The sequence below is a fragment of the Pygocentrus nattereri genome, chromosome 19 (genome assembly GCF_015220715.1).
Source record: "Pygocentrus nattereri isolate fPygNat1 chromosome 19, fPygNat1.pri, whole genome shotgun sequence".
NCBI lineage: Eukaryota > Metazoa > Chordata > Actinopteri > Characiformes > Serrasalmidae > Pygocentrus > Pygocentrus nattereri.
Genome location: NC_051229.1, coordinates 37,628,513 through 37,640,621, shown reverse-complemented (window position 1 = coordinate 37,640,621; position 12,109 = coordinate 37,628,513). Strand labels below are relative to the sequence as shown.

General features: G+C 39.5%; 1 protein-coding gene across 1 annotated transcript; it reads left to right on the top strand.

The window, feature by feature from the left end:
- The first annotated feature begins 253 nt into the window (after positions 1-253).
- LOC108424004 (T-box transcription factor TBX1) lies at positions 254-11,594 on the top strand. Its single transcript, XM_037530914.1, has 8 exons — positions 254-296; positions 1,488-1,653; positions 2,660-2,761; positions 2,954-3,125; positions 3,725-3,880; positions 4,921-4,988; positions 7,445-7,569; positions 11,427-11,594. Exons 1-8 carry the CDS (start codon positions 254-256, stop codon positions 11,582-11,584), a joined length of 990 nt encoding a protein of 329 aa, XP_037386811.1. The 3' UTR covers positions 11,585-11,594.
- Positions 11,595-12,109: the final 515 nt, after the last annotated feature.

Sequence of the window (12,109 nt, the reverse complement as noted above, 5' to 3'; positions counted from 1 at the left end):
TCTTTAGCCAAATCTATTCATATGTAAAAGAATATTAACTGATCCATTTTAGCTGTCTGGCAGGTCCTTCAGGCTCCTTACAGATCCATTAATTTAGCACTGGCTAAAGGCAGAGTTGAACCACTGAAGAACTGCATTGTCCTCTATGGGTCAGAGGGCATCTCCTTTGTCTCCTAGCTATACCGTTCCAATTAGCCGTGTGTTGACCGCTGCTATTGGATCACAGAGACATTTGATCGATTGTTGCCAAAGCATGGGCCCACTGTTGGCCTTCTGTCGTCAGTCAATAATAGAAGGTAATATATGCATGTGATTAAGCAGTACTTGGTCTTGATGGTGTATGTGTTTTGGACACTGAGGTGTTGAGCTGGAGCCTAATTAGCATCTCAGAACATATAAAAACCAGTAGCTCGGTCCAGCACAGACTGCATGGACGCAGAGCTTAGAAGGTGCTTCATTCACCTTGTTAAAGAGAAACTTTGGCGTGGAGGTTCTGACAGAGTTTGGATTTAATTGGACAACCTAATAAACCAGCAGAGCAGAACTACAGCAGCACAGAAACACTTCAATGGATGGTAAATGCTGATTTTCCCTTTGAGCTTTGTTTCGCTAATTCATAAACTGCTTAATGAAATAAATTTAATGAATGTAAGTCATTACTTTGAGGCAGAGAGTCAAAATGCTGACAAAATACCATCTCAAAGAACTAAGTCATTATGTTTTGAGATATTAAGTCAATATTTTAAGAAAACCAGTAATTATTTCAAGATACTAAGCAATTATTTGGCAAAACTTTTAACTTTATAACCACCTCCACTCTGCCTGCAACCGTTTTACTTGATTTTTACTATTATTGTCATTTTCATTCATTTTATTTTTTTCTTAGTTACCTATTTGTTCAATTAGTTTCCTTTTTTGATCGTATCCTCCTTTTGTTTATCTTCTTTTGATTTGATTAACTTTTCCATTTTAGTTACACCTTCATTAGTTTTATATATTTCTATTTTTTTATACATGTTCATTATTAATGTTTAACTATTTTATACTTTCTGATTTGAGTAATAGGCTCCAGCTCCCCCCGCAACCCAGAAGGAGAAGCGGCTTAGACGATGTGTGTGTGTGTGATTTGAGTAATTTTTATTATTAAATTAACTTTTATTATTTAATATGGTCTTACATATTACCAATCACTTTATCCAGTATCAACCTGGTAACATTGTAAATGAGTGTCACCTTCATTGTCCTGATTGATGTCATTATTTTGAAAAATAAGGCATAATTTTTTGAAATACTAAGTCAACATTTTAAGAAAGTAAGTCTTTACACTGGCATACTGTCTTTATTTCCAGAGTTTGAGATACTACATCATTGTTATGAAATAATATGTCCATTATTATTCTAATAGTCAGGAATGGGCTTCCATACCTGTGTCCCTGAGTCTAAGGCTGGTGTGCTTTCCCTTTGTCCCTCGTTTTTTCTGTCTCCAGTCTCTAAGCTGACACAGGCCTGCACCATAGGCTTACCTTTCCTGCCAGTGGACACCTGTGCCAAGGCTCCTCAGGTAGCGGGCATCAAAGTTCAGCTGGAGACGTTCGAACTGTGGCAACAGTTTGACCAGCTTGGCACAGAGATGATAGTCACAAAAGCTGGAAGGTGAGTTCAAACATTCCATCTTAGCAGGGAAACTTACTGAGTCAGAACAGTTCACAGTGGTGGTGATAGGAACCAGACGTCCACCTCTAAAAGCTCCCTCACAGAAAGTTCCTACATGAAATGGTTATGAATTCAGTGCCTGATGTCTGAGACATACTGTATGTTTTACAATAGTTTTGAGAAGATTTTGGCCTAATACTTCTATAAATGTATTTAAAAATAATAATGGCAGAAAGGTACATGCAAAACAGTTCTTCAAGAAATTTACAAATAAATGAACAAAAAAAATAAAAAATAAAAATTTCAGATTTTCCACTATTTTTCCATCATCAACATTCCATATAAGCTCAGAAGACTCGTGTAGGTTCTCTGGTGGCTCTGGATGGTAAATAAAGTGTCTATATCTGTGTTGTAGTCATGGCGACGCCTGGTTCCCATCACCGCCACTGTAAAGACGTCTGAACCATTTCACACCAAACCACTCGGAATCACTGTTTACACCTGACACACTGAACTGTCAAGGAATTTTGAAAAAATGTGGAATTCTTTTCGGTTTTGTTTTATTAACCAAACCAGGAATTCTATGAACAAAAAATGTATTAAATGATAAATAATATACTTAAATGATTCATTTACATTTATTTTTCAATTGATGTTATGATCTGCTTTTGAAGTGTGCTGAATTTGTCATATTCAATTTATTATAATACTTTTAATTATTTACTTATTCTAACATTTTGTTTATTGTAAAACTTACCTGCAAATCGGTACTATTCACAACATTGACTCCAAACTTTTGCTCATCCAAATAGCATTAGGTATATAGACAACAGTACAGTTGTTGTCTGTCATTACAGAACTGCATACATTAATATGTGAATCAATCACTGTTTACATCTATCTAATGTGATGTTCCCCTTTCAGAACAATGCTTTAAAGATCATGATTTATTCATTTTAGTATATTTATGCTCACTTCTAATATTTTCTTGTCTGTGCTGAGTAAGGAGGATGTTCCCTACCTTTCAAGTGCACATCACAGGCATGGACCCTGCAGCAGAGTATGTTCTCCTGATGGACTTCATTCCTATTGATGATAAGAGATACAGGTGAAGTTCTCATGACCAATGTCAGTAAAACTCCTATCTGTGTACAAACGCAGCTGAATGTTGGTTCTGATTATTTTTGACCCCTTAAAGAAACAAATATGTGTATTATGTGTTTATGAGAGTGAGATACTGAAGTGTGGACTCACATACGGATCGTTATGGTGACAAAAAGATCTTCCTTTTCTTCTGCAGGTACGCCTTCCATAGCTCTTCGTGGCTGGTGGCAGGGCGAGGGGACGCAGCAGTGCCGGGACGAGTCCACTTCCACCCGGACTCACCGGCCCGCGGGGCTCAGTGGATGAAGCAGACCGTCTCATTCGACCGCCTGAAACTCACCAACAACCTGCTGGACGATAATGGCCACGTAAGATGCAGACACCAATCAACAGCTGCTAAGTGTGTTTCACTTCTTCTGCTTTTCTTCTCTCTCTGCTGTCTCTCTAGTCTCTCGCTCTGTAGATGGACAGTATTTTGACAAATGATGTGGGAATAAGTTATTTTCTCAAATTCGTCTGAATAAAGGTTTATCTTCTCAAAAATGTAACCTAGTATCTCTAAACAATGCCATAGTTTCTCAAGTCTCAAATGTCGGCATAATGATTTCTCTCGACCGTTTTCTTTCTTGAAATGTAACACCTCCTTGTTTTGAGTCAGAATATCATCTTAATTGAAAATTTCATGAAAACATTAGTCATTATTTTGAGAGACAGTTGATATTTTGAGAAAACAAGTCACTGTTTTAAGATACTGAGTCAATATTTCATGGAATTTAGTCAATATTTCCAAGAGAGTATACTTTGAAGAAATATATTGACCCTCCTCTAAGTGTCACTGTATAATTATGAGCCTGGCGTATTTCGATTCCACGCGCTACAGAGAGTTGCTGTGTAGTGGAGAGCGATTTTTCGAGCTAGGTGATGCACAGATACTCATTTTTTCATGTACGTGTTGTTGAACATGCAGATCATCCTGAACTCCATGCACCGGTATCAGCCTCGGCTTCATGTGGTTCTGGTGGATCAACGAAAGGACAGTCAGCTCACTGCCCATCGCAACTTCTGCACCTTCTCCTTCACCGAAACGCGTTTCATTGCAGTCACAGCCTACCAGAACCACAGGGTAACAAACATGGTTCTAACCTGAAAGTCTTTCAGCATGAAAACATCCCAACACAGTACACATGGTTAAAGGGGAATTTCGGAGATTGCAGACTCAGATGTCTTTACAGAGGTGGTGATAGGAACCAGGAGTCGCCTGCAAGCGACTGCAAGCAAAATGTGAGCCGATGCGTTGGGTTGAGGCAAATACTTGTAAATAAAAGAAGGCTGTAAATGCATTTATTGAGACATTGTAAAATTTCTAATTTTACATTTACATTACATTCACGGCATTTGGCTGACGCTCTTATCCAGAGCGACTTACAATTTGATCATTTTTACACAGGAAGGCGAAGGCGGTGTTGGGAGTCTTGCCCAAGGACTCTTATTGGTACAGTGTAGGGTGTTTGCCCAGACTAATGTGGTGTACTAACATAAATGATTTATTATTTAATGTTTCTTGTTTGTATTTCCTCTCTTTTCCAAAAATGAGCTCTGCTTGACTCTACACATGATTGCATGTAAGACATCTGTGTGAATAAATATATCTAGGAATGATTATTAGTTCATTTTGCATGTTTTTTTTTTTTGCATAAACAAAAAAAGAAATGAAAGCATTAATGCTTTTAACATCCTAAAGTGAAAAAATAGTGGTAAATCTGAAGAAAAAAAATGTTTTGGGGACTATTTTACCTTATAAAGAAAAACAAATGAATTTTAAAATATGTTTTAGGATAAAATCTTCTCAAAACTGTCGTAAACCGTAGTCTCAGACATCAGGCAGTGGACGTCTGGTTCCTATCACCAGCACAGTGAACAATTCTGACTCGGTAAGTTTCTGTAGAACAGAGAGTTTCACACCAAAGCGCTCTGTTTACATCTTAACCCTTTAATAAAAATAATTTTAAAAACCCTTTAAAGAATAGCCTATCATTCACAATCACTAATAACTGGACAACAGGCTGCAACTCAGCACATAATCTTGCAGATGAACTAAAATGCCAGTCATCTTGCTCATCATGTTGGTACATTTAAGATCTTCTGTTTCTCTCTCCTCCACAGATCACTCAGCTGAAGATAGCCAGTAATCCCTTCGCCAAAGGCTTCCGCACTACAGACTCTGATACCTGGTAACCAGTCATGTTACTGCACTGTTCTAGGGTCAAACTGATAACTGATCACTCTTTCATAATCCATAAACAGCAGTGAGAAGCTGTAAAATGTCACGAACTGCAGTGTGTTTGTTTCTTATCTCTAACAGGTCAAAGCTGTAGGTCGAAGGCTGTAAGTCATATGACAGCAGAGCAGACTTTCACATATGAAATAGATCAATACTGATCTATGGAACTTACAGGAGAACTTCAGAGATCTTTCATGCCCATCTGTAGCGCACAGTCAGTTAACACTGGTGGAAATTTACAGACAGATGAAGACTTCCTTCCACTCTGTAGCGATACAGATGGGAAGATATGTTGGCTGGGCATGGAAAGACCTGAAGCTCAGCATAGAACTTGTAGATCATCACCCAGAATCGTATTAATTAACCTGTAAAATGCGCAATTACTTCTTTAATTTAATATAAAGATTTATCAGCGAAACATGCAGCGATTCAGATTTGTTGGCTGGGTGTCAAGAACTGAACTGTAAAACAAACAAACAAACAAACAAAATAAGAATCCAATGTAACAGAGGGCATCACTGTTACAGGCTCAGTGAACCTCACGTCATCTCGATCGTGTGAGGTGGTCAGGATGGCGGTCTTAAATCAGTATTTTTCTCATCTTGACGCTGCAACAAAATCAACCATATTTAATATTATTGTAAGTTGTAAGTCTTGGTCCATGCAAACAGTGACGTGCGAGGGGTGCGCCTGAGCGCCTGTGGGCGAGTGCATGTATGTGATGCGAGAGAGAGAGAGTGAATGAATGCATGAGAGCCTGAAACCTCTATAAAAACAGCAAATCAGCTCAATTTTAATACAATAATCATGTTAACTTAACATGTAAATTGACTGCTTTAATAACAGTGATGTACAGAAATGTGCAGAGGACTTTAACAATGGCATCTTTTGGTCTGTTACCGTAGTTTCTTATTTTGTTTGTTTGTGCCTTATGGTTTAGTTCATGACACCCAGTCAATGAAGCTGAATCGCTGCATGTTTTGTTGATGTGTAAATCTTTATATTCAATAAAGAAGTAACTGCACGTTTTCTAAGGTAATTAAAAAGATTCTGCGTGACGCGATGTTGTGTTTAAGCAGTAGAACACAGAGGGAGTGTGTTATCATGGAATAACATCATGGCTGTGGTTTCGTCTGAGTAGATCATCACAGCCGTGATGTTATTGGCGATAACACACTCCCTCTGTGTTCTATTGCTTAAATACAACGGTTAATAAATACAGTGAGAATTGAATAAACTGGCCGTGAACGCGGCGTTTAATATGTTTTAATGTTCAGTTCCTTCCTCCTAATTAGAGCTCCTTAACGAGCTGCTTGTTGCTACGTCAGAGTAACGAGCTCCGCCCACTCGCTGCTCAGCCGGCAGTTTGTTCTCCAGCTCCTTACACTAAATTCCCAAACTGTCGTCACCACTGAGCAGCTTTTCTGTTTTTTAATGGGTCAGTTTTACGGCTCAGTCTGATTTGGTCCGACTCTGAAGATCAGACACGTCTGGCGAATGGTGTTGGGTTCATTTCTGGCTGATTCCAGGTTGTTTAGCTGTTCTTCTGCCACAGCTGCCGACTGAAAAGCTGCTCAGTGGCGACGACAGGAATTTAGTGCCGTCTCGTCTTCAGAGTCGGACCAAATCAGCTGTCGGTCAAATGTGATCATAGTGTCCGTTTTCTGTTTGTGGCAAAGTAGGAAGTAAAAACGTTCATATGGCTTGAGTGTCTCCTACAGCTGTCAAAGTCGTTGCTTAGCAACTCAGTGGATTGATAGTGTTTGTGGAAAAAAACGTGATATTATGGTGAAATAACAGCACGGTTCCGTGGCCGGAGCTAACTGTTGTATAACAGTAGATACATGGGCTTAAAAACCTTTTATTATTCTTTTAAGCTAAGGCTGGAATCAGAAATGACAATTGAGTGTGTTTACATGCACTTAATAATCTGATAACTGCAGAAAATGAGATTTTGTCAGTAATCCAATTAAACATATTTACATGCACATGCATATTTAATGGGAAACTCTGGGTCAACATGAGTCAGACAGTAATCAGATTTCTGCTTTACAACCAGCCAATAAACTCTCAGAAGAAGAACGTAAAACATTTTTTTTTAAACGTTGCGCCACATTACTTGAAAATATGAACCTAAGATGAAGAATATTTAAATCCTTTTTTTCATGTTTGGTTTCAGCGCTGCAACATCCACCATCTGTTCATACGCACCGAGAAATCTGATTACGGAGCTATTACGCATTTCTTGATCTGAGTATGGTGTTTACATGACCATTTGAAAAATCAGATAACTGCAGGAATCTGATTTGGATCGGATTATTGAGTGCATGTATATGCACTCACCATGTCCTGCTGGATTACCAACTGGGAAAGTTGTGCTGCTCTGACATAACTGTAATCAAACAGGTCAGCCAGTAGTTCCAGTCATCACCTTCCTCACTCCTCTTTGGCAATGCAGCCTCGAGACAGCGCACCACAGCCTGGCACTACCAGTGAGGACCAGCACACAACAGACAAACAGCATCTGAACAGTGAGTCAGGTCCATTTCTGTGTCCACCTTTCAGTTATTGTATTAAATGTTTTTGAGATTCAGAGATTCAAACAGAGATTCAGAGCAGTTTGGTGTGAAATGGTTCAGATGTCTTTACAGTGGTGGTGATGGGAACCAGGCGTCACCATGACTACAACACAGATATAGACACTTTATTTACCATCCAGAACCACCAGAGAACCTAAACATGCTATTTTTGTTGCTGTACCATTGAGACTAATGTATGTAAATTAAAGCTGAAAAACTTACATGAACATCATTTCTACCAATCAAGCCAGCAATTTTCAAATCCCAATAACTGCTTTAAATTAGAGCCTATGCCATAAACAACACTGAGTGTGTTTACATGCACTTAATAATCTGATAACTGCAGAAAATTGGATCGAGTCAGTAACTGGTTCAGTGTGTTTACACTTAATAATCTGATAACTGCAGTAAATCAGACTGTATCAGTAACTGGTTCAGTGTGTTTACACTTAATAATCTGATAACTGCAGAAAATCAGATTGTGTCAGTAACTGGTTCAGTGTGTTTACACTTAATAATCTGATAACTGCAGTAAATCAGACTGTATCAGTAACTGGTTCAGTGTGTTTACACTTAATAATCTGATAACTGCAGTAAATCAGATTGTGTCAGTAACTGGTTCAGTGTGTTTTCATGCTCCTAGGTAATCAGATAATGTGAAACATGAGGTCTACATGAGAAAGACAGTAATTGGATTTCTGCTTTTGGCCTGCAAACAGCCAATAAACTCACAGAATAAGACATGATGTAAACATAACGTAAAACTCAAGCATAAAGCTGTGCCTTTTTTTTAAACCATTGCGCTGCTTTGGCAGGAAAATATGGACATACATCATTTAGAAAATTAAGAATATTTAAACTCTTCATCTCGTCAAGCATGTATTTGCTTTCAGCGTCATTCCAAAAAAGTCCTGTGCTGCATCTCGTGGATGTTGTGTTAAACGTTGCTCGCTTATTTCCGGTACCGCTGTCTGTTTTCACACATGCGCAGACTGAGAGAAATGAAAGAAATCAGAGTAAGATCTTAAAATGTACCAAAAAAACCCATTACTGAGCTCAAATCAAGCCTCTTTATCATATTTTTAGAAATATGGTAATGGCCTTGACCTGATCGAAGTAATCAGAGTATGCTGTTTATACAAACACAATCAGATACTAACTGCAAAAATCCGATTTTGATCAGATTATTAAGTGCGTCATTGTCTTAAGTGGGAAAATTTTACCTAATAAAAAGAGTCTGTAGATGAGTTAGACCCATCAGAAGCAAGACAACACTCATGTCCCATGACATTACAACCACAGCTCACTGCCAGTCTGCACCAGTCTATATTTGGTGTTTGAGTCCAAGCTAGAAAAAGTTGCTATGCTGGTCTTCTTGACCAAAGGGAAAAAAAACATTAACCTTAATTATTTAAAAATAATCTTTTGTATCATTTATAATTTATATTGCAGTCAAAATATTTGTCAAATCTCAAAATCTCAATTAGATATTTTCCCCAAATCATTCAGCACTAATGTAAACAAGCTCTGTTCTGATTGGCCAACTTGCACTGTATTGAATTCAAAAAGTAATCTGGCACTGAAACACTCCTTATAACTTCAGAGGAAGTGCTTAAGTCCTATAGGCTGAACAGGGAGATATATGGGGGGGGGGTTAATTGAAAAGGTGCTGTTTTTGCAGTTTAGTTTTCATTTGTGGGTTGAGTGGACTGAAGGGTGACTTGTACATTTTGAAAGCAACGTTTACATTGTACACCTAACTGCTTTATTACTTATTTACAACCCCAATTCCAATGAAGTTGGGACATTGTGTAAAACATAAATAAAAACAGAAAACGATGATCTGCAAATCCTTTTCAATCTATGTTCAATTGAATACACTACAAAGACAAGATATTTAATGTTCAAACTGATAAACTTTATTGTTTTTTGCAAATATTCACTCATTTTGAATTTGATGCCTGCAACACATTCCAAAGAAGTTGGGACAGGGGCAACAAAAGACTGGGAAAATTGAGGAATGCTCAAAAAACACCTGTTTGGAACATTCCACAGGTGAACAGGTTGATTGGAAACAGGTGAGCTTTGTGAACAACTGCGTGAGCAAATAGTCCAACAGTTTAAGAACAATGTTTCTCAACGTGCAACTACAAGGAATTTAGGGATTTCATCATCTACAGTCCATAATATCATCAAAAGATTCAGAGAGTCTGGAGAAATCTCTGCAAGTAAGCAGCAAGGCAGAAAACCAACACTGAACGCCCGTGACCTTCGACCCCTCAGGCGGCAGTGCATTAAAAACCGACATCATTCTGTAACGGATATTCCCACATGGGCTCAGGAACACTTCGGAAAACCACTGTCAGTGAACTCAGTTCGTCGCTCCATCTACAAGTGCAAGTTAAAACTCTGCCATGCAAAGCGAAGCCACATATCAACACCACCCAGAAACGCCGCCGGCTTCTCTGGGCCGAGCTCATCTGAGATGGACTGACGCAGAGTGGAAAAGTGTCCTGTGGTCTGACGCGTCCACATTTCACACTGTTTCTGGAAATCATGGACGTCGTGTCCTCCGGGCCAAAGAGGAAAAGGACTGCCTGGATTGTTTTCAGCGCAAAGTTCAAAAGCCAGCATCTCTGATGGTGTGGGGGGGTGTTAGTGCCCATGGCAGGGGTAACCTGCACATCTGTGAAGGCCCATTAATGCTGAAAGGTACATACAGGTTTTGGAGCAACATCTGCTGCCATCCAAGCAGCGTCTTTTTCAGGGACGTCCTGCTTATTTCAGCAAGACGATGCCAAGCCACATTCTGCACGTGTTACAACAGCGTGGCTTCGTAGTAAAAGAGTGCGGGTACTAGACTGGCCTGCCTGCAGTCCAGACCGTCTCCCATTGAAAATGTGTGGCGCATTATAAAGCATAAAATACGACAGCGGAGCCCCCGGACTGCTGAGCAGCTGAAGCTGTACATCAAGCAGGAATGGGAAAGAATTCCACCTACAAAGCTTCAACAATCAGTGTCCTCAGTTCCCAAACGCTTATTGAGTGTTAAAGGAAAGGTGATGTAACACAGTGGGAAACACGCCCCTGTCCCAACTTCTTTGGAATGTGTTGGTTGGGAAAGCTCACCTGTTTCCAATTAACCTGTTCACCTGTGGAATGTTCCAAACAGGTGTTTTTTGAGCATTCCTCAACTTTCCCAGTCTTTTGTTGCCCCTGTCCCAACTTCTTTGGAACGTGTTGCAGGCATCAAATTCAAAATGAGTGAATATTTGCAAAAAACAATAAAGTTTATCCATTTGAACATTAAATATCTCGTCTTTGTAGTGTGTTCAATTGAATATAGATTGAAAAGGATTTGCAAATCATCGTATTCTGTTTTTCTTTATGTTTTACACAACGTCCCAACTTCAGTGGAATTAGGGTTGTATAAGTGATGCAAAGTTTTTCCGATTATGTGGGTCCTTTAAAGCACAAGGTTGGATGTAAATATAGCCTTAGTCACTAAAAGTCTCTGCTCACTTGGTCTATAAATGATGTAATCTGGTTTATCCAAGTAGGTTAATGCTTGATTAAGAGCAGCACATTAGCCTGCAGAAGCTCACTGTTGCTAAGTGAACCGTGCATTGTTTCCTTTCACCATATCAAAAAAAACAAAAAAAAACATCTTTTTTGGTGAAAAAAAATAACAGCTCCTCAAATAGAGTGATTATTAGAATGGCATCTCAAACACACCTGCCATCTACAACAAACTCACCAGCTGTGATTTGCTTCAGGAGATTTGATTCTTGATTCTTTTCCTTTCACAGAGCTTTCAACTCATCATGGTGTTCTCCCCCGTTTAGCACACAATGAGCAGACCCTCCTGTTCACTGGGGCAGCAGCCAGTACCACTGAGAGCAAAAAGAGGGGGAGAGATGCTCATGTCCACTCAACTCCAGTTTTCCTCCACTTCCCCTGCCAGTAAGACAGTCCAAAGAGACCAACTATGTCAAGATACAAAAGTAAATTAGTACAGCTATCCTTAAAGGAATGCTGAGGCAAAAAAAAATCTATTTTACATTTTTCCATAGCCAAGACATGTTTTGTGTCCAAATTCTGCTTCTGTACTTTTATTTTTATAATGCAAATGTTAACCTGAATTACATCAACACATCTGTGCCACCTTAATAAAGAGCTGGGTGCAGTTTGAGCTGGCTGAGAGACGTTTTGTGGAAATACTTACAAAAATGGACTGGAGGTTAGGGAACTGGCCCTGTGACCGGAAGGTCGCCGGTTCGATCCCCAGTGCCGACAGTCCATGACTGAGGTGTCCTTGAGCAAGACACCAAACCCCCAACTGCTCCCTGGGCGCCGTGGATAGGGCTGCCCACCGCTCCGGGCAAGTGTGCTCACTGCCCCCTAGTGTGTGTGTATTCACTAGTGTGTATGTGGTGGTTTACTTCATGGATGGGTTAAATGCGGAGGTGGAATTTCCCCGTTTGTGCGATTT

Coding starts and splice junctions, on each gene's coding strand:
- LOC108424004 (XM_037530914.1), top strand. CDS start 254: ATGGGCCCACTGTTGGCCTTCTGTCGTCAGTCAATAATAGAAG. Junction 2,762..2,953: donor ATTGATGATAAGAGATACAG/GTGAAGTTCTCA, acceptor TTTCTTCTGCAG/GTACGCCTTCCATAGCTCTT. Junction 7,570..11,426: donor AGACAAACAGCATCTGAACA/GTGAGTCAGGTC, acceptor TTCCTTTCACAG/AGCTTTCAACTCATCATGGT.